Below are 27,326 nucleotides of genomic sequence, written 5' to 3'. Positions count from 1 at the left end.
CCAATGGGAGACCTGGTGGAGAGAAGGGACCCTTGCTTTCAAACTGGAGCAGCCTGTCCTTGGAGGACTACACCTCATGGAAGAGTGCCCCCCCCACCACAGCTGTTTTGGGAGGACTGTTGCTTGTGAGATGGGAACCACACTGGAGAAATTCTCAGATAACTGCCTCCCATGGGAAGGGAGACCATGGTCTCATGAGGGAATGACTTCTCTCCCTAAGCCAAGCAGAAGAAAACCTTGTGTGATGAGCTGATTCCCCCCCCGTTGGTTGGAAGGAAGGAAGTGTTAGGGGGAAAATGGTATTTTTAAGGATTTATTTTATTTCTCATTTTCCTGCTCTGGTTTTGTTAGTAATAAGTTCACTTGATATTTCTAAATTCAGCCTGTTTTGCCTTCGGAGTGTTTTTTCCTGGCTCTTATCTCAGGTCATGAACCCTTCATTAAATTTCCTCTCCTCTGCCCAGCTGCAGCAGGGGAGGGTGAGTGAGTGGCTTTCATGGATGCCTGGCATTTGGCCAGTGTAAAACCACAACACCCCCCCAGGGTGAAATGTTGACGATGACACCCTGTGGTTGGAGATATCCCTTGGGTCAGTTGGGTTTGGCTGTCCTGGCTGTGCCCCCTCCCAAATCCTTGTGCCCCCTGGACTGCTCACTATCAGAGCATGAGAAGCTGAAAAGCCCTTGACTTAGGTTAAGCACTATTCAGCAACAGCTAAAATGTCTGTGTATTACTAATGTTATCCTCCTCCTAAAACCAAAACATGCCATTGTCTCCTTGGAAGAAATAAACTCGATCCCAGCCCAAACCAGGACAGTAATGAATGTAAATTGAGTTTAGATTCCAAAACAAATTCCAAGGGACTGACATTAGTACCCATCCCTAAGAATAGCAAAGCAAGCATGCTTTAAAGACCCATGATATTATACCACCTGGCTGAATGAATGCAGGCAAGCAAGACAAACCTTGCAAGACAAACCTTCTGGCCCTGTGTTTGTCTGTGCAAAGGCACACAAGCCATGCTTCTGCTTATCTACATAGCTCCTTTATCTCTAAATCTTTGTTTTTATCTTCAAGAGGAGGAATTGTGGTAATCCTTAAAATCAGAGGGTTTTGGGAAAGCTGCAAAAGATAGGCCTCAGAGACAGCAATACTGCGATTAGAGCTAAGCAATAGCCATAAGATTTGTCAGCAGAAAAATGATATAAGAAGTAGAAAGTAAGAACAAATAGAATAATGGTCTGTGTATTAATGCTTGGCTAGAATAACTCCCTAAGTTACAGAAAAGTATATTTAACAAGATATTAGGGAGTTCTAAGCTTGATAGTGGAGTTCTGTGCATTATATTTTAAGACTTATAAACAAGTATGTTCAAAATAAGCAAGCATTGTTTTAACAAAAGGTATGCGTGCTTGTAGTAGTTGGCTAGAACTACTGTCAGTATGGTTTTGATTTGCGTGATTAGTCAAAAAACTTTTAAAGTAAGCTGTAACATTCTTTGTCTGCTGCCGGGGATGACAGCTGCTGGTATCTCCCCATTGTCATAAACATGTAATGAAACGGAAAATATAGCAGCTTGAGACGCCTTCCCCAGCAGTCCTGTCCCATTCGTGATTTGTACATAGACCCCCTGCCAGCAATACTGAGATCAGGTAGAAATAGATTTCCAGCAATGTTAGTAAAAAAAAAATAGTGATATAGTAGCAGAAGTTTGGTTTAAAAAAAAACGGCATACATGGTTCCTCTTTCTTGCCTGCTTTCTAATTCCTATCACTAAATGTTATGCACTCCCAGCAAGGAATATTAGTAAAAAGAGTCAGGATGGTAGCCTATGAAGAAGAACCTTATTTCACACATCAAAGCTTGTAAGACAATGTGAATCAAATCAACGATCTTTAGCTTAAAAAGAAGAAACAAGACATCCTAACTACTTCTTATCTGTTCACAACATCAGTTTTGTCACCATGGGGAGGACAGTTACAGAGAATGTGCTTTTGAGCAGTGGCAGCTGGGGTATTACAGGATACTTCTGTAGTCATTCCTGATTTTAAAACTCAAGGAATGCAAAGGCAAGTAAATGTTTCAATTCTTCAGCCCTTGCAGTTTATGACTGTGACTGGTGATTCAAAACATGTCATGCTATTCATTAGCGAAACTGCTATCAATATGCCTCCTTCTCATGGCCCTTCCATCTTCTATCCTTTCTTCATTTTGACCAAATTCCAGGCAGAAGCCTGATTCTTTGGGAGAAGTTTGTATTGGAAAAAGAAAGCAAGGAAAATCAGAGATTGCATGATACTGCAGCACTCCAGATACACATGAGCTAGAACCCTCAAGCTGCTCCACTGACAGTTTTAGCTGATTTCCAACTGATATCTGATATTTAGCAGATTCAAATTTCAGCATGCAGAAACCAAACAGAAGTGTTACGTTGGAGCTGGGAATACTGAAAGTATTTGAGTGCTGATGTGAATCTTTAAGTACCAATTCATTAGAAAAATAGGCTAGCTCTGCTTTTACCAACACAAATCTTTAATTTGAGATCTACATATGAGATCTCCTGCACTGGCAGGAGGAATGGCATCACCATTCAAACTTCAGTACTAGCAGTTAATGAATGTCAAGAGCATAGTTCCCTACTACACCACAGGCATAGTCAAGGGTACCCCAGAACCTATTCTGGACACTGACACACTGACTGCATATGGGTCCTCTGCTCACCATCTGGTTCAGTGTGGTGCTCACTGCAAGCATGCAGCACTTGCAGACTGGCCCATGGGCACACTCCAGGCTTCTGTGTCCCCCTGAAAACCAGCACCCACCCTCTGCCCATGTGACACCCCTGCCCAGACCTGAAGCCTCCCACTTTCTTGTTTGCTGGGGAATACATGTACAGACCTGGGTAGGGGAGGGCATAGCCAGCACCAGGCTGAGACCTCTGTGCATTGCCCCATCAGCTGGCACCATTGCACCAGCACTCAACACCCCAGACCCTCAAGATTCCAGCCTCATTAAGTGCAAAGTTCTGTTTTGATGCAGTTTCCCCAGAGCCCCTGCACTTGCTGTGATTGACAGGGTTGTTTTGTTGTCTTTCTGTCACAGACTAGACATAAAAGGTGTCAAGTTGAAGGGAATCATATAACCATCAAGTCTTACTCCTCTTGCAGGACTGCCTGTCAGATTTGCATCCCTCAATTTTAATTTCTGACTTTCCCTTCCCTGACTTTTCCTTAGTATCCCATTTGACAAGGTCCTTGATTAGATAACTTTTCCAAAGTGAACATGATCATGTTCCACACCTTCTTATCAATTAATGTGACCAGCCACCCCTGGCTCTCATTACTACCTCTCTTACCATCTCTCTGGTGGGTTTGTGTCATTGTTCATGTTGTCCCACTTTTCCTACTAGTCCCTTCTGCACTTCAAATGTTCTTGACCAGAAACACTTTGAGGAGCAACAGTTCCCTCTTTGCTCTCCTTCCTTCCCAGCATTTCTTTATCTTGAAATTCACTAAAAATGTTCCTGTTCCTTTACCTGTCTATAAAGCAGCAACTGGACAACCTGGCATTGGAAACAAAATATATGGATATTTCTATCTTGATACAGACAAAATAACCCTCCACTCCCCGAGGTAATGATCACAGAGAACAAGCAGACAGCTTTCATTAGCAGCCAGATCTCATGTCTGTCAATACAAGCTTCCAGCAATACTCAGCCCTCTCACCCACCCAACCCTTCGGTGGATGTGCCTCAGGATTTAGCTAAGGGGCAATAACGTGGGGTTTATATGCAGTAAATGGCAGTTAACTCCTGTTTAAGAAAAAGCTTCAGCACACTGTGAATTTGTCTAGGTAATACTAAATGTCATTGCATAGAGAAAGACTTCAGCATGTGTCTTCCCACTGCTGCTACTTGGGATTGGCTTGGTGTGGTTTCTGCTGTAGCACAACTAAAGGCAGAATTAAACACTCCACACAATACCCAGCAAAAGCATAGGGAGATATGCATCTGTTTTTAAGATATGATAGCAACCCCCTAGCCAACTCTTAGATGTTCTTGCTTTGTTCTGCATATTTCTAGTTTTATTTCTGGTGCTTAAGTTCTCTTAAAGGTGTCACTCAATTCCTTGTAGACAGTTGGCTGACAAATACCTTCTCCATTCAGAACAGTTCAAAGATGGTGGTGTTCTTCAGAGATCCTCCTATCATCACGTTAACACAAGAGCATCAGAAAGTGCACAGGCTTGTTAAGCATCACTGAGGCTTCATAACAAGATAGCGCAATGCTTTATATGGGATCAGTTTAAATCCTAGCACTCTTGACTTCACATTTACTGAAGCCAGTCCTATTTTGTACAACACTGAGCATATAGTGTAACTCTGGGAACCACAGCTGTGACTTAGTTAATGATCTCAATAAATCCTACTTAAGCAGAGACAGGAAGAGAATTATGCAAATGACTATTACTGTGCACCATGCACTTGATAACTGAAGACATCCCACAATAAGCTTCAGCACATAAAATGAGTACTTTTTAAACCCAGATATGTGAAAAGTATGTAAGCAAAGGAACGGCTTACAGAATTTTGCTTCTGAAAAGTTGCAGTTGCAGAACATTTATTATAAACCTAATAGTAAAGGAAGCATACAGAAGGAATATGTACAAGGAGGAATGGTTAAAAACCCAAGACGACAGATTTTTCACATATAGCTGTGAGTGTGAGAAAGAATTACTTCTCTGAAAAGACCTTTCTAAAACATCATGATAAAAGACTCTGCCACTCACACTTGGCAGCTAGATAAGATGTCTTCTATCAGCCTCTTGTAGACCCAGGCATCACCTTTAAGCCGTTGTCGCCGGATACCCACTGCTTCCGGCTTAGTGAGCTGACATACTTCTAACTCAAACTCCATAGTTACTTTACCAAAATCTGACCGTGTTTGACATTTCAGGGTATAACTGCAAAACAGAAGAAAAAGCAGAATAATTGTTGACCCATTTCATATTTGTTTTGCAATGCTATTTTAAATCAGTAGAAGCACTTTAAATAAAATACCCCATTGCTGTTCAGAATATTGTGAAACAGTCCACAATTTAGTCACCTGAGAGCTTTGTAAATACTGTAGTTTCAGGGCACCATATTTATTATTATGCCCTAGGACCAATATGGAGCATCAATGTCCCACACTGCCACAAGAACCCCTGCTAGCCAATGGCCCCTCTCCTCAGAGCTGGAGCGATGGAAAGTTCCCATGTTTTTCCTAGACAAGAACACTCTGTTGGCTGCAGCTCAGCTGGTGTGAAAGTAGGAAAAACTGAATGCAGAGTTTGAATGATTACAATGGAAGCAGGTGCTGCTGTGCAATCCAGCATCCTTCCATGTTATAAGTTTGGAAATGCATCAGAGGATTCATGTATACTCTGATATTCTACCAATACCCAACACTGAAATACTCAAGAACTTGAGAAAATACATATTGAAAAGCGGGCACATTGGTTATTTCATGCATTGGGAACTCAGGAAATAGTCTTTCCGTTTGATCAAAAGTAAGAACCAATCTAAGCAATCAGTAGCTTAGTGTAGCTAGTAAACAGTACAAATTCAAATAATCCACAAAAAGCTGTGTGGCTTCTGCACACATTTTAAAATGTACTGACCTCTTGCCTAAAGGCTAATGTCTTTTAACTGCCAAGAATGAGAGTTAAAAGGAATCTATACTATTTTCCAAAATTGTCCCATTTGTTCATGTGACTGTACCTAAACCAGCTTTTGGTATTTAAAATTTCACATGAGATGGCTGATGTGATTTTTTTCCTAAGCATTACCCTGCTACTATTGGTTTATACCTGTTGGTAAAAGAAGTCTGCTAGAAGACACTTAATATAGTTTTGCACTGTTTGGGCATGTTTTATTGCACATATTTATTTAGTGCTTTGTACACTTTCTATAAAGATTATTTTACAATAAGGTCAAGAAACTAAGTTTAAATACTTTGTTTTTTAAGGACTAGACTAGTAACCATTTAGATAGATACAATTTGAACTAATAATATTTTACACTTACCCCTTCTGAACATATTCCACATGCTTCTTTGAAAGAACAATGATTATTTCATTCAACAGTTCGTCTGGATTCAGCAGATGAGTGGTGGTAATGTTACAATGTGCCTAAAAGTAAAATTAGGAGTAACATTGGCTTGTTGAAACAAGGAATAAAAAAATAAAAATCTCTCCTAAAACTGAAGACATTGCAAAAAATTTTCACTAAGGAAGTTTCAGATCAGCTAACCATGGTAACAAACGCTTCAACATCCCAAAACTATCACCTTGCAGTATGGTCCAGAGCTGGGAAATGGCCAAATGCTGAGACATAGTGCTTCTGATAACAAGGAGCAGGCAATGCGCCAGGCAACTTTTCATGTATAAAGAAAAGAGGTTACAACATGTCCTATATCTGGCTTCTGAAGTCACAGAAGCAGTCCAGAGAAGATGAGACTGAAAAAAAAAGCTTGAAAAATTAACATAGGATGAGGATGCAAAGTCAGTTGAAAAGTGCTTCTTGTGGTCTTTATTTGGATTTAAATGTACACAACCCTCTGACATAACTGCTGTAACACTGTCTTGAGGTACTGTAGCCCAGCATCTCTCGACATGCCTCAGGAATTTTGCATAGACTATAGACAAGAGAAACTGAGGCGGGAGACTAAAGGCATTTAGAGAAAGAATACAGCTTCCAGTTGCTCAGCTTCCTGGATTATTTGCACAGTCTAGACTCCTGTCTGACTGGCTGGTCAGGTTTGTAGCCCAATATCTTGTCCTGAACGTGCATCATTGACAGACAGTTCTCAGTGTGTAGTAGGTATCCCAGCAGCCAGTTAGTTGAAGGGACACATCATTTGCTTTGACACAACTGCTTATGCCTTGATAAACAACCTGCCCTCTTTCAGGGTAATTATGTTTTTCAAACATGTTGCCTAAAGATTCAAGTACAAATTTTTTTCTCGTATAGCTTCTGAAGTATTTAAGTTGCATTTGAACAATGTATACAGAATCACTAGAGTTGGAAGGGACCTCTGTAGATCATGCAATCCAATCCCCTTGTCAAGTCAGGGTCCCCTAAAGCAGGTTGCACAGGACTGTATCCAGGTGGGCTTAGAATGTCTCCAGAGAGGGAGATTCCATTACCACCCTGGGCAGCTTGTTTCAGTGCACTGCCACCCTCAATGTAAAGAAGCTCTTCCTCATGTTGAGGTTGAACGTGAGGTTATTTTATGCCCCTCAGTTCAGTACAGCCTGTTAACTGTCTCTTGTTATTTACCCCTCTGTCACAACTGGCCATCAACCTGTGCACGCTTTGCGCCTTTTCTCCAGTAGAAGGAGAAAAGGCTTTTAGTGAGCAATGTCTCACATTTTAGTGAGCAATGTCTGTTGTAGTGCGTTTTTATACTTTGTAATACTTTGAAGTAGTTTTGTTTTGTATTCCCATATTTTTCCCAAATGGTTTATCCCAGACTGTACTCCCCTCCCTTTACCTGTGTTATCCCTCTCCCGGGATGAGATCATCCCCAAACCCCCACCCTGGCTCTCTGTCAATCACTCAGCCTCCCATTCCCTCCATCCAGAAGTTTCGGTCCAAGTTGTCGAGTGATTAGCCAGAGGCTGGGAGTCAGCCCCCCAAGCCTTGCCCCATACGCTGTCCTGTATGTCTATCCCCCAGCATCCATCCCTTAGGGTCACTTAATGGTTGGTAGGATGTTATCTACTCTTTGTTTCCACCTCCCTTTAAATGTGACCGTGGCACATCTCCTGGGGCTCTCGGCAGGAGGCCCCCTGAGGTGCAGGAGCTCCTTTGGGACTCCTAATAAAGCCTTGGATTAACCCCTGCTAAGAGTCGGCCCTTTATCATCTACCGATGTCTCTGGTGTCTCTTGTGCTGCAAAGGCGGCCAGCCCAGGTGCCCTCAGCACCCTCGGGGCACAGAGAGTGTCTCCCCCCAGCCCAGGTGCCCTCAGCACCCTTGGGGCACAGAGAGTGTCTCCCCCCAGCCCAGGTGCCCTCAGCACCCTCGGGGCACAGAGAGTGTCTCCCCCCAGCCCAGGTGCCCTCAGCACCCTTGGGGCACAGAGAGTGTCTCCCCCCAGCCCAGGTGCCCTCAGCACCCTCGGGGCACAGAGAGTGTCTCCCCGCTGTCGGCTGTGTTGGGGCTGCCCCCCTGTGTCTGCCGACTCGGGACTGGCCCAGGGTTCCTGAGAGGCTCGCAGAGAAACAGAGACAAATGTCTATACAAATAACATGATTAAAAACTAGCCAGTAGTTCTCCTTTCAAACCATGCTGCTTCGTTCACATTTGGTTTAGATGGGCTATAAGCAGCAAGGGCCAAACTCCTCCCTGGATCTGTTGCCTGAACCCCAGATGAACTGAACGTGATAACTGGGGCACTGTCTTGTTATTAGCAATACTGTACGAGCAGTTTACGGTAGAATTCAGGCAAGACAGGTCAAGCTTTCACAAAATCGTTTCTGAAGCTACTGGATGTTTTCAATCATAATTATTGTAAGACAACAAATACATAACTAATATAATTACTTAATATTATAATAATACTTGCTTTATGTAAGACCTTTGCAGCAACCATACCTTAAGTTTCCTTGGACAATCTCTAGTGCATCGTTTCTTCTTGCTTGGTGTAAGCATTGTGATCACTTTATCTAGGCCTCTTTCAAGACTTCCAAATATTTTAGCTTTTCTCTTCTTTTGGCTGCTATCCACATGTGCAAGGTTGAGATCTAATTCCACTGACTGACACCTGTTACATGAAAAAATTAATCTGTTATTTTTCCCTCAGTCTTAAAAACCTATTATTTCCAGACATGACAGAACAAAGAAAATGAAATCAAGTACAATGTATTATAGGAGTTTCTGTTTGAAAGTCTGTTGAAGTTTAAACCCAGAGACGTATCTAGAAATTGCAGTTCTTTGGAGACCTGGAAGAAGAAGGCACCTATGTTATAGAAAATAGATTATATTGAGTTACATAGTTTTAAAATTTTTCTCTACCTTCATTATTTTCTGGTGACTGTAAAAAGAGGTTTTAGAAAGGTTTTTACTGAAAGAATAGGAACAGCAGCTTGCTGTTGTAACAGGGCTTCCCAGTCAGCAAATGGATTAAGGTAGTCCTGCTCCAAATCAGGAATGTACACAAACAACTGGACACTTACCTTCTTTCAGGAAGAATCTCATCTGCTGCCAATTCATCTGCATTTGTTGGGTTAGCAGGTTTCTTAATTGGGGTGACTGCAGTGAACTGACTCTCTGAAAGAAAATGTCCAAGCCAAACCAGATATGTCTTTGTGTAAAAGGATCTTCTCTTCTTCACTGATAATTTCTCATTATTAATAATTCTAACAGTTCTCTACAATTCTGTAGTTCTAACAGCAGACCCCCTTTTCTATCTCAGGTCTATATTTTGGGAATTATAAAATATGTTTTTAATACTACCTCTACTCTACAAATTAAAACTATCACTGATTTCCCCAGGGCTCTACAAGTCAAACCTTAGGAGTAACCATTGCAGTTCAGAATTAGAGATTTGAGGACTAGAATTGCTTTCTTGCTCTGCTGCTGGTCCATGAATAAATATGGAGCAATCTGCTGCATTGACTAGTTGTGTTCTTCAGTAATCTGTTTGCCTTATATGAGGGGTGTAAGTTTATATAGTCATAATATACACTAGTATATTATGTAGTACAAAAATAATATAAAAATAGTATAAAATACATTGTTTAATATACAATGTACATGCTACACAATGATCTAAAAGTCAGTGTCTGCAGAGCATGGTTTTAAAGGCGCAGGAGAAAACACTAAGTGAAACAGTCAGCAAATAAGTTGTCACAATTAAACCCAACTTCAATGTTCAAATTTTCAGCTCTCTACAGAATTGCACTCGGCTCCAGACAAACAAACTCAAAATTTCCAGTGGATTCTTTTCCTTTTCTATTTCCTGAATCAAAGATCTTTAAATGCGGCAAAGAATTAGCTTTCTTTGTTTAATCCTCAGAAATGTCACTAAATAAATGAGCTAAAAGTGTTTTTACATTTCCCATTTTGGGTAGTATCTCTTGTTTTTAGATATACACAAATGTCAGACATTTCAAGTTATGTACAATCTTAAGGCAAACTCATAAACTAGTTTCTGTATTGCTATTCTTTATGAATGATCTCATTAAATAGCATTATGTTCAAAATCCCTTATTACTCAAATCCTGCAAAAACTTACTGTTCCTGAACAATGCTTCTTAGCACCTGAAGTGAAAGAGTCTCCTATTGCAAGGAGCCTTTGGCATTTGAAGGACAGAGTTAGCATTTACAGAATCAACACCAAAACTTTAATGATAATCATTGAACTAAATGGTAATGAACATATGGGATATGTACATAACGAGACAGGCTGATGACAGAAAATTCTGGTAACTCAGAAAAGCTGACATAATTTATACAGATTTCTGTGGTCTATTGCATAGCTGCAAGACCTACATATTGTTAACAGAAGCATTTTCACTGCTATACTGGATGGCCCCTATGAAAATACTGATATGCAACCATAAGAAATCCAAAAGCTATATTTCTCTTAGAACCAGCAATTAAAGCAGTATGCTTTAATTTTTAAAAGTATGCTTTTATTTTCATTCAAGGTAATCACAAAGGAAAAACAGGATTGAGGAAACTGCAATCTCAACTTTCATAGAAAAGTGGAACCAGGTGCAAGCTTTAACAACAGAATGCTTGGCTCCTTGTTTGGGTGTACCAAAAGGGGTTCACACATGATAGTTGTGAGTAGCAATACAAGTAACATGCCCTGATGGATGGTTAAAACTATTGCAGCACCCTACCAGATGTACTAGAAGAAACTGGGTGGTACACAGGGAAAAAAAATTTAAATGCTCCAGAATAGATGTATTGGATGAAGAAACATGGTGCTTATATTTGAGTTTCAGTAATTCCCAAGCAACATATATGTTCTAAGCTTTCATTAGTTACATTCTACATACCTTTGAAAGCAGCTGCCTTAGGGGGAACAGCTTGTACCTCTGTCTCAATCTGACTCTTTGCAAGAGGAGTCTTAGGAGTAGGAAGCGCAAAGGGCATTTCATTTCTTAAAGCTGACACTGTCTCAACATTCTCTTTATTTTTATGCTTCTTTGATGCCACTTTTCTTGTCACTGGAGTTGACAGTGTGAATTCCGTATCCTCCAGTTGGGCATCAGGCCTCGAATGCTACAAGAGATGTAACAAAAAGAAAAAAGCCATCCTTGCTGTATTCTGATCACATTCAGGAACATTACAGACATGAAAATTCTGAAGCAGGGTAAAAATATCATACAATGCTTGACTATAGAGCAATAGTTAAATACTCCTCAATACTTCTGATTCCCTCAACAACTCGCTTATAAGGTTTGCAAGTAATTTGCTGCTTTTTTACCAGCTCTTCTAAATTCTTTAGCTTGCACATTTAAGGCTATTCCTCACCAGCTCATCTAAGCACAGGTAGGAATTTCCCTTTGGCTTAATTGTAAAATTTTAATTGCTTCATTTGATTTTCTTGTCCAATATAGAGAGGCTGCACTTCTTCAGAGACTTGTCCAGCTCTAGCCTAGGTCTGAGACCTTGTTTGTTGCACCTTATTTTTTTCCTGTTGGTTTTAAAATCCTTATTTACTCATTTTCTAGATGATCAAAGTTCAAGTTTTAGTCAAATTACCTAGAGCTAGAAGAAGGCACAATGTATGTTCAGCTATATATTTAAAACACTTCTTTACTCCACTTGTAACTCCACTAGGCTAGATTCTACCAAACATTTGCATATCCAGTAATTTTTATGTATAATGAAAAGAACTTTTGGATTAAGAACACCATATCAAACACCTGCTGCATTCCATGAGTATTTATATCAAATTTTTCTGATGGAGATTCTTCAAACAGTGAAGCTCTATCTGTAAATTCCATGAATACAAATGCCCATGCCACTTCACTGCACTCTGGTATATCTTCACAGTTTTTTTCAGACTGGAAAGAAATATTCAGTTGAGATACCACTGTACACTTAAAAGTAAGATTTCATCAGAAAAGACTGCCATTAAAGTATAAATCTAATTTCTTTCTAAGTTCCTAATAATGAAAGTTCCCATGATGGTGACCTAGGTGTTATAACATGACTTTAATGTTGTATTATAGATTTGTCATTTGTATCAAAAGCTGATGTGAAACTCTTCTCAAACAACTATTGCCAAATCATCTTTCTTGACCAGTGTCATGAAGAGAAGCAGCTCACAAAAATAGCCACCTTTGAATTCAAGGCTTGGACCACAACCTCTTTTTACCAAAAGTCCTAGTAATAATTTGGAAAGAATCCAAGAGAAGAATGAAGTAACGTTTCAAAGGGGCTGGATAAAGGTAAACACATATATCCAAAACATATGACTGCTGAATCCACAACACTAATCGGAACTAGTATTTGGAGCCCTTCATCTGATGGCTAGCTCTGCTCTCCCCAAAAAATTGTCAGTTATTAAATCAAGGGATTTGTAACTTCAGCCAAGGTTGCAAACCTTCATGGTTCACACCACATACAAGCAGGTATATATCAAAGCATCCTTAGTCTCTAAGACCCTTTTGCTACTTACAGGAAACTCTTCCCAAGGATTTACTTCATACCATTACAGCAAAACTCTACAGAGTAATTTAAAATTGTCAGTGTTTGGCTGAAATGGACACCATTATAAAAAGTTGGAATGGATGACATTTTAGTAACTTATGTTCTGCTGGTAGGTAACTTTCTGTTGTCCCATGATCAAGGATATCACAATGAGCAGATCTCTCATTACTACTGGAATAGAGAGCTGTCTGATAAGCTCTAGAGCTTGTATGATACCTTACTCAAAAGCCCTTACCAGAGGGTTGCTAACTACAAGAAGCTGATACTGTAGTTGAAATCACATTCCGTTAAACATGAATGCATGATTAGGATACGTCAGCTGCTGTGTTCTAAATGTAATTCATGGCACGGTGACTATTTTTGCAATATGCTTCTATATCAAACATCTTGAAGTCAAGCAGTGTTATGTACAAGCTTGGGCCACCAAATTCAGAAATAGCTAAGTAAAAGCTTCTGTTTGCCTTGTTGTCTTCACATTAGAGCAGGTCCAGCTAGAGAGCTTTGTTAGCTGGGTGTTCCAGCAAATTCAGTTGATATTCACCCAGAGGCTACACACAGGCAAGTTAAATGTGCTCTGAGCACTGCAGGAGGACTAACAGATTGCTGTATTGTGTAGGCATGAATTTCACCATCATCTGGGAAGGCATAATGCATATGTAAATTAGTAGCATTTGCCAATTTACCTTGGACATCACTAGAGATGAAGTAGCTTAACAGTTGAGAAAAACTGAACCTAGTGAAACTCCACCTTAATCATCAAGAGTGTAGAAGGCTAACCCACCATGATCGCAGAAATCACATTATGTATAATCAGGAACACTTACGATTTATGATCTATTATGCAGCTCTAGTAGTCCTAGCATTCTCATACCAAAAAAGCTGTATGGGTGAACTGAAATGATTTACACGCAACTGAATCAGATACATAAGGTACTTATTCTGAGTGCTTACCTCTAACACAGAAAGCAGCATACTCAGACCATTTCACAGATGCTTTGTCTCAAGGGGAAACAGCTTATACAAGTCTGCAACTCCACTGAATGCTTTGGAATTTGTCAAATAGACTAATATTGCTGACGTCACATACATTTGCATATTATATACAATGTTACAAGGAGTTTAGCAACTCTAGCCATGTTCTGAAAGGCTCTATCACTGCCAAACTACAGGAATAGAAATTCCCCTAAGATATACAAAACTACTTCAGAATACCAATCATCAGAAAAACAGCAGCAACACATTTCCTTCACTCAAAGTAAACAGCTTCCTCTCTAGGATTATGTTCTCAAGTGAAACAGATGAGAAAGGGATGACTCCCTCTGATTTGATCACCAGTTCCCATAGTGCTTATGTCATCTCAGAGAACACTCCCCAGGTGACATATCATGAGGTATCAAAAGATTTTCCTTACCAAATGCAACCCTCAAGGCAGAAAAAAACAGAGGCAAACAGAGTGCAGTTAGTCATCACAGAACAAGATCTGGAATTATCCAGGCCACAAAAGAGGGGATTTGAGCCCATTAACAAGGAGGGATTCTGTGCAACACCTGATGCATCAAATCCTCATAGATGGCTATTCCAGTGAAGTCAATCCAGAGAAGCAGCCTAGCTTGCTAAATCATGTTAATGAGACCGCTGAACTCTTTAATGCCCAAGACTTTGGCTGTGTACTTCACAGAATATTCTGAGTTAGAAGGGACCCTCAAAGATCATCAAATCCAACTCTTAAGTGAATGGGCTGTACAAAATCAAAATCCCTGTGGTGTTATTACCACCATGCTCTAACCAGTTGAGCTAAACTCAGGCTCATGCTCTCTTCCTGATGTTTAGAGCACCAGAATGCCTCTCCAGGCAGAGCTTTGCCAATGCAGAGCAGGATTGTAAGCAAGATGCTGTCCTGCTGAACTCATATTTACCTCAAGGACTGTCGACACCACGGTATTGGCATGCTCTGTTAGACATGGAAACCTTAAACGAACACGCTTGCCACGAGCCTTCTTGGATAGAAGCAAGAGGTATGTTGCTGACATGTGGTCATATTTCCACTGTGGGGTCAGGGAGAAGGAAAGAAAAAGTATTTTAATCTCCTATTTGGAAACATTGCAAGTACAAGTCAAGCACAGCCTTCTGAGTATTTCTATGTCTCTACAAGTTTTTCTACCTGATATGCAACCCTAATTACACATAACTGTAATTTCAGACTTCAAGTGATTTGCATTACGTGCCTGAAATCAAGAAAAAGGCACTATGTTGGTTGTTTGCAAGTTTGTAGTTCATGCAGTAGCATGGAAATGCTGGAGTGAAGATCTACTGAAGTGAATGCAAATTCTAGTAATTCAGTTGACTTCAGCAAGAGTATAAATTTTTTGGAAGTAACTCCTGCTCATTCTTTCATAACTGCCAACTTTTTGCATGATTTTCAGCAACTCTGTGTGTGTGAGGAACACACCACTTTTGATGGGTTTGCAGCCCATCAAATGTAGTTAGTTCGAATAAGTTATAAGGGATTAGAAGTCTTCCAGGAAAGGACTATATAAACATCATAAACTTATTTGGAAGGACTTTCACCTCTGTAAACAGGTTATTCTGATTATTTGCTATAACTAAAGAACAAAAAGTATTAACTCCACAAGTCTGTTGTAAGTATCACACACATTTAAAAAGTCTGTTTCTGCTACAGTTATGTGGAAAACCCAGGTATTTTCAGAAACCCAAAACTATTGTCACTGCTAAGAAGTACAAAGAAGCAGATAATTGAGTTTTAATGAAGACTTTTCAGATTAAGGTAAAAGCTGGAGTACACATCATGTTCTAAGTCTTTTCAACAGCCTGCAATGTTAGTGCTAACATTTGCACAATTCTTCCAGAAGTATTCAGTTCAACTTTTGTAATTTGTCATCAAAAATGATTAAACATACTCACTGTTTTTAGAAATCTGTGAATAGCAACTCAAAAAGCCCCGTATTTTTTAGACTGCGTGGGTGTTGTTGATATTTCTATTTTTTTTTTTCTTTTCCTACTCTTTATTGAACAATTTCAAAGCAAAGAGTTAACCCAGCAAATGGTATCTGTTGTTCAACTATAAATTTATACAAGTCTATTCTGACTTTCAGAGATTCAGAAGGATTTTACCATTGTGGTAGGATAGAGCAAATAGTAAGATTCAGGGAACATGAAGATCACAATTAAAAGAGAAAAAGAAATAAATAAATTTGATCTTCTGAAATAGTGGCTTGTAGTTATAAGCTACAGCCAGATTCTAGAGTTCTGCAGGGCCTCCTTAAATCTGAAATGTATGTAAAATATCATACTTTGGAATATGTTAGTATTGATCTGGTAACACAGTAAATTTATTTACTCTATTACTGTATTTAATTACTGTAAATCACTGACAAACTTCTTACCTCATTTATTAATTGCAATATAGTCTCCCTGCTCTGCTCATGAAACACAGAAAGCTCTGTTACACAGTCCTCATCAAGATGTCCCAGCTGCAACAACACAATGGATATTGAAATGTGAGGTTTTCAGTTTACCCCCTAATCCATATCTGACAGTGACACTGTTGTGAAACCCAGTGGGCTGAGTCAATAGTCAATGATGATTTTAGACTTTGTATTTCAAATGTTTAGTATCACAGCTAAACATTGTAGAAAACACACCGAAAAAGTCATACAACTTCAACAACTTCACAGCCGCAATCCTCACAGGTGAGAGCTTATAAATTCAAATAAGCTACCCAAAAGCCGGTAAGATTTTTACTACAATGGAAGGTATGCTTTCATCTGCCTATAAATATCTAAAGCTATGAGCCATGCCCATCTTTACCAGAGCCAGGTTGTGCTGATGGTGTGAGCACAGTCAAACTGTCTTTATTTGGGGTAACAGTGGCATCTAATGGCAATAGGAAGCATTGACTGTCAACACGCAGGAACTTGGCACATTCTGCTGACAGCCAGATTATTTTATTATTGGTTTTTTTCCTCTCCATATTGTGTTCATCTCTCACATAAGTAAAACAAGTGACAGAGAGACAGGATGAATATTCTTTCAATGAAATTTTAAATTTTCCAATTAAAAATTGGAAAATTTTAAATTTCTTTTATTTTCATTGGAATTTTTGAAAATTCCAATTTTCATTGAGGACTACATACAAGATAAACTATAACCATATCTGGCATGACCTTCTGAATATTTGTGTTTTACAAATTAAAGAAAGTACTGATCAAGCAGCCTAGGGAAGGAACTGGTCATTCATATGTGGAAGGACTTCACTTTTTGATGAGAATTCAGTTATTCTGCATATTCAGCTAAAGAATATAAGGAATACACATTTGAAATTTCTCCTCAAGAGAAATCAAGACCAAGTAAAAATATTTTGACAGCTAAAAGAATCAGAAAAGAACCACAACCATCTCAAAGTTCAGCTTGTAACAATTTCATACCACGCACTATGAGGATGGTAGTAAGCCAGCAAATATTACATGAAATGCTTTAGTATCTATCTGACCAAAGTACTTACTGGGTATTTACTTTGCCACTGAACAGCATCAGAAAAACCTTGCATGAGCCAAGGATGACTTAACAGGTGTTGGACTGTAATCCGCTTCTTTGGATCGACCTGGTGTGCCATAAAAATCAAAGTGATACTTAAATTGTGGAGAAAAAGTGAAGAAACAATTTATCTTCCATCCAGAATGTTAGGGTGGTTAGAGACAAAACCAGAAACGAGTACTTTTTCAGAGCTTCACAAAAGGAAGCTCACACCCAAAGATCTTAGCTGTGAAGAGCAGTTATGGAACCTACAGCTACAACAGATCTCCCAGGGATATGCAGCATTGGCTTTATTTCTTAGGTGTATACGTCCATATATATATATATGTATATGTATATAGTCCAAACATACATTTGGACTACAAAACAACTCTTGTTTTTATAGCACATGACGAAAAACCAAATGCATGCTGTTTGAAGACTTTGTTAAATCATGTAAACTTTGGTAATTATTTTTTAAATCAAACATATTTCCCAAAGAAATATGTGTGGGTGAATTTTTTTGCTGAAGGCAATGGTAATATTTTCTTTAAAAATTGCAAGAATTAAACTTCTTATTTGAACACAGAATATTTTTAAATATTTCATTGATGTAATGTTTTGAACAAATTACACAGTACTTTATACATCTATTGAACAGAAACAATAACCTTTACCTGCAGCATTTGGTCAAGGAGGAGTGTACTGCTAGGAGAGAGCCACTTTGGAGTACTGTATTTTCCTCTCTGCAAGGAAAGAAGAGGATTTAGAACTAACGCTGAACCTCAAACGGAACGACTAAGTTACTTGGACAATAGTGACAACTGTACTTTGTAAAAAATAGAACAGTAGGAAGATGTGAACTTTGTTTAAAGAATGACATGCATAGATGTCATGGCAGTACGAAAACCCAGCAGCATTAGTAAGGAAAATGCTTGAATCACCAGCTGTGGTTTTTGTCCACTCTGCTTGTGTGATACTTCCATTTCCACCCACTTTTGCAGTTAACCTGCTCCTTTCTCCATTGTCTTGGTTCATGCTATCAACTTCGTACTGAAGTTCTAGAAGTGCAAACATACTGGATTATGAATGACTGATATTAGCACTTTGCAATGTGAAGATTCCCTGAAATCACTACTTTTCAGACACTAAAATTACACCATCCTTGGTATTAAGATATTTTTTTTGAATAGGTTACATCTAATGCTAAACTTTCAATCTCATATAGCAGACAGGAGAAGGGTTACAGATCTAGCAAGTGAGATTTTTTCAAGATAATAATTTACAGTTGTTTTACTTTAATTTTTGATTAGAAGAAAATTGAAAAAAACGACTCCCAGAAGTGAGGCATAACAGTAGATTGAAACGAAACCAAATTCACCACCAAGAATCACTTATTTCTGAATGAAAACTGAGCTAAAAAGAAAAAATCAATACAAAGTCATTGTCAAGTAACATAACTATAAGTTTTGTAATGGCATTTTTCTTTCTACAGAGAAATGCCTTAATAACAAAACAGTTGGTACCATATGCAGCCACATTTCTAAGTACAGTATGCATTGTGTTGACATCACAGATTAACAACTTTCAGTTACATCTTTACAGACACTACTAGTAAGTTATTTACTAATAGTTCTGTAGGCTGTTTTACAACATAGCTTTACTATGAAACTAAGTAACACAGGTAATCTACATTTTGGGTTTAGTATAATGCTACAGAACACCAACATAACAAAGAGCAATTCTCATCTATTGTACTGTGAGCAATACTGGATAGTAAATAGGTTATGATATCTACCAAGCACCTAAGGTAATACCAGAAGTAAATCTTTTTTTACAGTAGTTGTACCACAGCTTAATTTTTCAGTCAAAAAGTCAAGCCACTGATTCACAAATGAAGAGTACATTCCAGGGAATTAACACTGCATGTAAGGCATATGATTTTATTTAAATTCAAGCAGCAGATTTGACTTGGAGCAACAGGTTTGAGATGAGATTACAATAAATTTCATGATTTAAAATGTGTGAAGCTAATTCCATAATAGTGGGTGTCCTCATTTGAAACAATTTTCAATTCACAACCACATTTAATTAAAACAATTTCAGAGTGGAAATAGCAAGTATGCATCTTAACATGATTAGTTTTTGACTGCTCCCAGAACAAGCTTTAAAACCTCATTTGTTGTTTCAGCTCATTTCAACTCATTCCACTGCCAGACACTGTGTTGCTACAAACAACTCAGTTCATAGTTCCTGTCCAGTCTGGACTATGGTAACTACACAGAATAATTTTTGATACTCTTAATTAAGATCTCCATTTCACATCTGAGTTCTCAGCTCAGTGAATGCCTTAAGCAGTTGGTTCATTTACCAGGTTCTGCATTATGGTGTAATGAGCACCAAAAAGGGTTTTGTCATCCTATGACAGCATGCTTACAAGTGGACACGTTCGCAATGTGCTCTGACCTTCTGGGTAGACAACACAGTTTACACCACAAGCAGAGAGGGAAAAGCAGCTCAACAACCCTGTTACTTAATGGCAATTTCACTGAGAAACTAAGTGCTTGCTAGCATTATTTGGACAAGAGTCCTAATCACATGGTTTAGTTTAGGTAGTCTAGCAAAGAGCAGGAAGCTGGACTTAATGATCCTTTTTGCTGTCTTCCAACTCAAGATATTCTAGTACTATATGAGTTGGGAAGTCATGTAAAATACTGGCATCTCATCTGAACATTAGCACCTTTACACAATCTCTTTGTATTAGATAGTCTTTGCTTTTTTTCCTTTTTTTTATTTTTAAAGTTCTCTTCAATAACTCAAACTAAGCTTCCTAGTCAAGGTACTTCCTTCTGTCAAGGTACTCAAGTGTACTCCAATTCCAGATTAAAAATCCACTCTCTTGAAATAATCAGGTGCTTCATAGAGCTCAGACTGTTCTGCACCCTGAAAACATTTCCTGTGCAAACCAGCATCAGTTGCCTCCTGCCAAAGTAGTCCTTGAATACTCTCAAGAAGGGTTTTTTGTCTTTTTAAAGACAGATCAGACTCTTGGTGAGAGGAGAATGAGGTAGAGGAATACAAAGCCATTACTCTACACTGCTCTTCATCATCCAACTCAGACCAAGCTTCATTAACACAGATTTTTATGGCAGCTCAGAAGTGGCTGGCAGAGATGCATATGTGATGAGGAACAACAGCTGTTTAGCCACATCAAGAGGAGTTTAGAGGGAAAGAATCAATGACTTAATCGTATTATTTACTATTTATTCAACTCCTTTTGGAAGAGGAAAGTATAATAGCAGATGCAGAATCCTGCTTTTCCTACACATGAGAGTGGCTGACATTCAAGAAGAGTATTTTTTAGTAATTTTTAGGGAGAAGACAGATAAACACTTAGATATAAAAGTCCAGCTCACTAGCAAGAAAATGCTTTTCCTGAAACTCACTTTTCTACTGTATCATAGGACCAAGCTAGAGTACTGCACAGGCTGAGGGAAAACAGAAACAAATCCACAAAGTACTGATCCAAAGAGAAGCAAAATATAACAAAATTCAGCAGATAAAGATTTTTTTGCTCAAATCAGAAAGTAAAAATTTCCCATAATGCTTAGTGATTCCTGTTCCTCATGTATTCTAGTATCAGCAATACCTACCATGATCTTCCTGTAGACAGCCATGACATTATCATCATCAAAGGGGAGAAAGCCACACAGCAGAGCATACAGCAGTACTCCCATACTCCAAATATCTGCCTAAAAAATAAAAGTGAGAGTTCACAAACCTCCTCTGCTTAGAATAGCTTAGAGACCGATCACATTGTGTCCTTTTGGCAAAGCCCACATGAAACATGTGGAAAGTAGGTTCCTTAACTCTGGACAGAACTCGTGAAAGCACACAATTTTCAATTCACTGAAACTAGAGCACTAGTAAAACCATTACCCTTTTTCATAGGTCACCAAATTGCTGCATTACCTTCAAACTACAAGGAATTCAGTGACAAAAAGGAAATCAAACTCATCTGAAGGGATTTTGTACTCGAAAGTGCTTGTGATTATGACAGCTGTCAGTACAGTAACAATCAGCTTTAAAGTCACACTGTTTCTTTTCTGTATGAACATGACAAGGTCTACGTGCCTCATACTTCAACTCTCACTTCAGTCATAAAGATAAAGGAGGTTTGAGAAGCACCACAATTTTGTGAAAAACTAAAAGAAAGCAAGACTTAGAGGTCAGGGACAGTAGTACAAAGGAGATAAAGGAAAAAAGACTGACTCCATCCAACAGCACAGACAGTAAGGAAGTTTGAGGAGATTGAAATTGCAGCATTTTGAATGGATTGACAAGGGCATGTAGCAGACCCCAATGTTCTAGACATGGAATCAAAGCTGAATAAATGCTACAGTTTTTGTTCCCTTTAATTTTAGTACACTGCACAGTAAAAAGAGCAAGTTTTCATAGAAGATTTCAAAGGCAAAGTACACAAGATACTGAGACGGCATAGAAATTTGCAACAAGACTTGGAAAATTAACAGAACAAATTGCTGTTTGGAATAATGTGGTAGATGACAGTTATTTTTTTGTAGAGCAACACCTGGGAACAGTGAAGGATTAGTCAGAGATGAAGAAGCCAGGTGCATAATCTTTGGACAGGAGCCATTCCAGGCTGTCACTACTCTCAGTCACACAGCTTTTGAGGGCCACTGAGGCAACATGACAGTGAAGAAAGACACCAGGGGAGTTTATCTGAATCTCACCAGCTTTATATACATGGTGCGCATGGAAAAAAAACCACCCTAACCTACAATTCTATCACCTACCTCTGAGCCAATGTATGCTTTGCCCTGAATCAGCTCTGGTGCCGCATAAGCTGGGCTTCCACAGCAGGTGTTCAGATGGTAATCAAGGCCACCCTAGAATAAGATAAAACTGATGACAAAGAAGCATTGCTATAGTGCAAATGGTGTCTTCTAGCAACAACATATTAAAGGCCTCAGAAGCTTCATTTTCTAATGCTGTCTATATACAGTCACCTAACATTTTGCTTTGGTATAATATATGGCTTCACCAGGCAAAAACTGTCCAAGACCAGGAGACTCATATAAATGTTCAGATCCCAAGCTGCTCCTTCACATGTTCTCCCAGCAGCCTTTTCTGCAGCTCCTCCTGTGATAGGAATACTTCCCTTTATGACCAGAAAGAAAACAGATGAATTTGGGAATTAGTAATCCAGGAACTACTGGGCAGGAGGCTGGTTGGATATTTATATCAATATCTAAGGCAATAACTTCATGAAGAGCCACTAAAATACTTCCTTATTAAAAATGTGTTATTTCTTAGCCTGGGCTTTGTTTTAAGCAGATCAGAGTGAGATGACATTGTATCACCAAGATTGTGGTCTAATACTCCTGATTTCCTGCAAGGTGCTTTAACTTGACTCAGCTAAAGCAATCTGTGGACTTTGGATCTGTAAGATCTTATTTCCATTAAATTCCTTCTTCCCAGCACCCATCTCATATGTGAAGATGACAAACAGAGCAGCAACATAGAAACAAACTTTAAACTTGATAAACAACTCAGTACCACCATGTGGATGCAGAGACTTCATAAAGGTAAGGGGAATCTATTTTATTTGATCCACAATCTCCACACATAGAGAAATCCTATGAAAATGACACATGCTATTGAAAATTATTGGGGGCAAATGGACACCAACATAAGCTTTACAGTGCAAGCCTTTGTGGTAGTAGATACTCTACACACAAGGCAATATGTGCCTTATATTGGGATGAAAGATGAAGTGCAGGAGGAGAAAAACTGATATTCTGTGCACAAAAACTGTTTCACTCTGGTAAGGCCCTACTAAGCAATTAGCAGTGGGACAACTACACCAACCGCTCAAATTCAGGGCAAGGCTCTGCACTGCACCCTGAAGGCACGCCTGCAATTTTTATGTGCGCGCTGTAGCTAATTAAGCTCTGCTATGATAGCAACTGACACCCTTACCTTTGGTTTTGCACAAAGTCCAAAGTCTATCAGCTTCAGGTTATGTTCTTCGTCAATCAGCAAATTTTCCTAGTAAAAGAGAAAGTGGTAATGAATTCTTACATAATGCCAGGTATCCAAGAAACCACATTTTCGTTCACCCTGTTTCTTCTTGCCATTACCAGCCATAATTACTTGAAGCTCTCCTCTGGAGATTTTAGTCTGTTGCTGATGAATATATCCTACATTTCAGACAGGGAATACAAGCTCCTACCTGCTCAGAGAGGCCTAGGGAGCTGCTACACAGAAAGCAAAAACTGTGAGGCAGCAGCCTGCCCTAGCAGAAAATGCAGCCAGTGATATCACAGATGATGTGAAAAGAAGCAGAGCTGGCAAAATGAGGAAAGCCACTTGCCCTCTGTTCACCACACTGAGAACAGCACATTCAGTTTCTGCCCACCCTCTAGCACAGGAAAGACAGCAAACCAAGGTCAACTCTGTGGATGGAAACCAGCCTGTCTAAGGTGCTGGAGCACTTTTTCCATGAGGACACTGAGGGAGAGATGGTTTTTCAGCCTGTAGGTGACAAAGTTTCAGTGGAGACTACTTGGCAGCCTTTTCGTTCCTACAAAGGGGGCATAAAGACAGCACCAGCCCCTCCAGAGAAGCAGAAGGTGAGATGATGACAGTCAACAAGCTTCAGGAGACATTCAGACTGGTACTAAAAACACTTCCTTTTTTATGAGAAAGAAGTTAAGAGCCTAACAGGTTTCCCAGCAAATTATGGTGCCTTATCCTAGGGAAAGGTCCAAGACGTGCCTGGATGAAGAAGTTTGGTCTGACACTGTTTTAAACAGGAGATATAAGCAGAAGCCACTAGAAGTCAATTCCCAACCAAGTTATCTCACAATCCTATGAATACTCAGGTCTCCAGCTACAAACCAAATCTTTCCAAGAGGGACACAGAAGGCTTTGCTTGGAGAGAAGCTCTTTGGAGACAAGGATTTCCTGAGCTGTCAAGTAAAATGCTTGTACCCAAAGAATTTGCTTTTCTCAGTTATCAGTGTCTCTGAACATGCAAACTTCTAACCCCTTCTAGGAGAAATAGTCTCAAGGCTTCCATTCCCTAAACCCACGCTTAAATCTTGTGGTCACAGCAAAGCCACAGGATCAGTCTTGTGGCTCATCCCTCCTCTGTCCTTACTTGTTTACAGTGTGGGAGTCACATTTTCCTTTGAATGTCAGAACAGAACAGTTTGCACAATAGAGAGGAACCATAACAACTCTCCCTGGGTACGTGCTGGAATAAAGCGGATAGCAAAAATGCCTAACAGTCAAAATCAAATCTGTGTCTGCTCCACTCTCAACTGAAGTGCACTATTCTGTTCCTCTTCCAGAGGAAGAGCCTTCCTCAGATACAGCTACATCCAGCTCAGTTGAGGAGCAAAGCAATAAGTAGAAATAATGCTTTTCAGCAAATGTTAACTAAACATCTCTAAGCACAGGAGAACAGAGAAGACAACTCATACCAGCTCCACTCAGAGAAATAAAAGTGGGTGTTCATTATTATTTGTGCAAATTTGACTACTGTTCAGACTTACTGGTTTGAGATCTCTGTGGGCATATCCCTGACTGTGCACATAAGCAATTGCTGAAACAATCTGACGAAAAAATATGCGAGCTTCCTCCTCAGAAAGGTGGTCCTTAGAAATTATGTAATCAAACAGCTCTCCTCCAGGACAGTACTGCATGAAAGCAAAGAAAAAAAAAAAGAACACATTTGGGATACAGTCATGAAATGTAAACATGAACAAGGGTACTGGACAGCAGGAAGGCACTCTTCTCTTTCTCTCCCTCTACTTAATCCCAGCAGGAACCAGGCCAGTGTGCAAGAGATCCAGCAAGACCAAGAGCCCAACTCTTGCCTGATGCTTCCCACAGCCATATCACACAACCAGCACAGGTGACAGAAACTGCCTAAGACATGACAATTTGGTGGCACTTCTCAGGTCCCACATATCCTGCTGGCGCTGTTTTTTGGAGTGTGAGGTGGGAATTAAAGTCAGTTTGTTTATTGCAAACAGTGAAAAGTGGCTTTTACAATGAGACAGAACACATTATCAGCTTCAGTTTTAAACTACAACACCTTGGACGCACTCATCATTGAGATGATTTTCTAAGACTTGTTTCATTTGGACTCTACTACCATCTACTGCTACGGCTAAACCCAGAGATTTTTGCCATAGCAGAAACACAATTCCTTACCTCTAAAACCATGAATATTTTCTTGGGTGTCTCAATCACATGATACAACCGGCAAATGTGCTGGTGACTCAAGTCCTTCATGGCATCGATTTCTAATTTAACACGAGGCAAGTCATCCTAAAAGATCACAACAGCAAGATATGAAATTGCCAAGTAGTTTGACAGCCTGTACCTCAAAGTAAGCCTGCACATCAGAACTGCTCAAACTCAAACCAGCACCAGTTCTGTCACTGCTTACCTGCCCTCCTCACACACTGGTCAGTAAAACCCAAAGGGGCAGATATACAATGCTACTATTCTCATCAGCACTCCATTTGACTTACAGTAGTTTATTTAGTTAATTAATATTTAAAGCTGTAACTACCTCAGTTTTACAGCCAGGGAATATTGCCCTCTCCACATGAGGGCACAGGATTTCTGCTACCATTAAAATCCTTTCAAGTTTACAGCATCTACCACTATCCTACAGTGACAGGTTGCATCCCTGTTCCTGAGAGGTCCACAGGAACAGCACATTACCACCTCTGAGGTATCTTTTGGATTACCTGTAAAGCGAGCTTGTCCATGATTTTTATTGCAACTTTTTCACCAGTGAGACGATGTCGTGCAAGTTTTACTTTTGCAAACCCACCTGGAATTTAAAAAAGAAATGTATAAAGCTCAACATGGTGACAAGCTTTCTCACCCTGATCTCAGTTGCCCTGAAGCAAATATGATGCACAGCATGTAGCATCATTGCTAGAGGAGGAAGCAATTGCTGCCACTACCTTCCAGTTACACTTCCACAGTTGTGACCCGCAAAATACACCGAGAAACATGACCCACAGACTCTGAAGTAACAGTTAATCTCTCAGATAAACATCGAGGTGAGCGGACACATCACACACACTTGCTAGCATTCACAGACTGAGCCCACCTGTGCCAACTGTTCCGTGTAATTCATAGTACTTGAGAATTTCCTCATAGTCATCTCCGGCCATTCTGCGACCGCAGGACGCGGGCAGCTCTTCTCAGACCTGCAAGGGGAGACCGCAGATTGCGCTCATGCTTTCGGGCAGAGGAACCGACTCAGCAGCAGCCCCCGGGGAAGGCGGAGCGGCTGCTGTTCCCACAGACCTGTCACGGCTCCCCAGCGACCCGAGTAGCAGCGGCCAGAAGACCCTCGAGTCCTACCCCGTTTCTTGGGGCGCTGCCGGCAGGAGCCGTCCCGAGTGTTACTCCGTCCCGAGGCAGCGACCCCACAGCGGAGCAGCCTAGGGCGTCCGTTACCGTTCAAATGCCCCGCTTCCGGCCTCCGGGATCGAAAAGCCAATCTCCGCGCGCCGCCAAACCGGAACGGGCGTGGAAGGCACGGTACACCGGGAGGGAGGGAGACCGGGAGGGGGGGAGACCGGGAGTGGGGGCTGCCAGCGTGGGAAGGTGTGTGCTGCCGGCCCGCTGGCTGCTAACGGGCGCAGCTTCAGCCGAGACCAGTCCCTACGGAGATAGAAAACGTCTGCTTCTCCCAAGAAAGCGGGTACCCCGGAGCAGCGGTCGGGACTGGAGCGGGGTCCACGCTGCAGGGACTGGCGCCAGGCACAAGATGGCGGCCGAGGCCGTTGCTCCGAGGAGGTGGTGTCTCCCGCCGCTCCCCGCGGACTTTTCCGCCAAAGTCCCGGCCGGCCGTGGCTGCCGTTCCCAGCACCGCTCCTGGGCATCCTGGGGCTGGCGTATCCGAGCCACGGTCCGAGTATCTCCGGGCCAGAGCAGCGCGGGGCAGGTGGGACTCTCCGTTGTGAGGTATATGTTTAGATGACTATTAATAGACAATAGTCTCATTAATGCAGAAT

General features: G+C 40.4%; 1 protein-coding gene across 1 annotated transcript; it reads right to left on the bottom strand.

Moving 5' to 3' along the window:
• Nucleotides 1-4,701: 4,701 nt before the first annotated feature.
• On the bottom strand, nt 4,702-26,736 carry MELK (maternal embryonic leucine zipper kinase). Its single transcript, XM_066569345.1, has 18 exons — nt 26,671-26,736; nt 26,414-26,513; nt 26,043-26,128; nt 25,498-25,614; nt 24,834-24,977; nt 23,254-23,322; nt 22,068-22,160; nt 20,904-21,002; nt 17,928-17,996; nt 17,240-17,338; nt 16,122-16,208; nt 14,634-14,762; nt 11,928-12,068; nt 11,055-11,280; nt 9,222-9,315; nt 8,641-8,809; nt 6,067-6,170; nt 4,702-4,961 (listed from the first exon to the last, which is right to left on the bottom strand). The coding sequence occupies exons 2-18, from the start codon at nt 26,475-26,477 to the stop codon at nt 4,784-4,786; spliced, it is 1,968 nt and encodes a 655-aa protein (XP_066425442.1). The 5' UTR covers nt 26,478-26,513; nt 26,671-26,736; the 3' UTR covers nt 4,702-4,783.
• Nucleotides 26,737-27,326: the final 590 nt, after the last annotated feature.

This window comes from Molothrus aeneus, chromosome Z, assembly GCF_037042795.1.
Source record: "Molothrus aeneus isolate 106 chromosome Z, BPBGC_Maene_1.0, whole genome shotgun sequence".
Classification (NCBI taxonomy): domain Eukaryota; kingdom Metazoa; phylum Chordata; class Aves; order Passeriformes; family Icteridae; genus Molothrus; species Molothrus aeneus.
The sequence above is the reverse complement of the archived record's forward strand: the minus strand, read 5'-3'. Positions and strand labels throughout refer to the sequence as shown.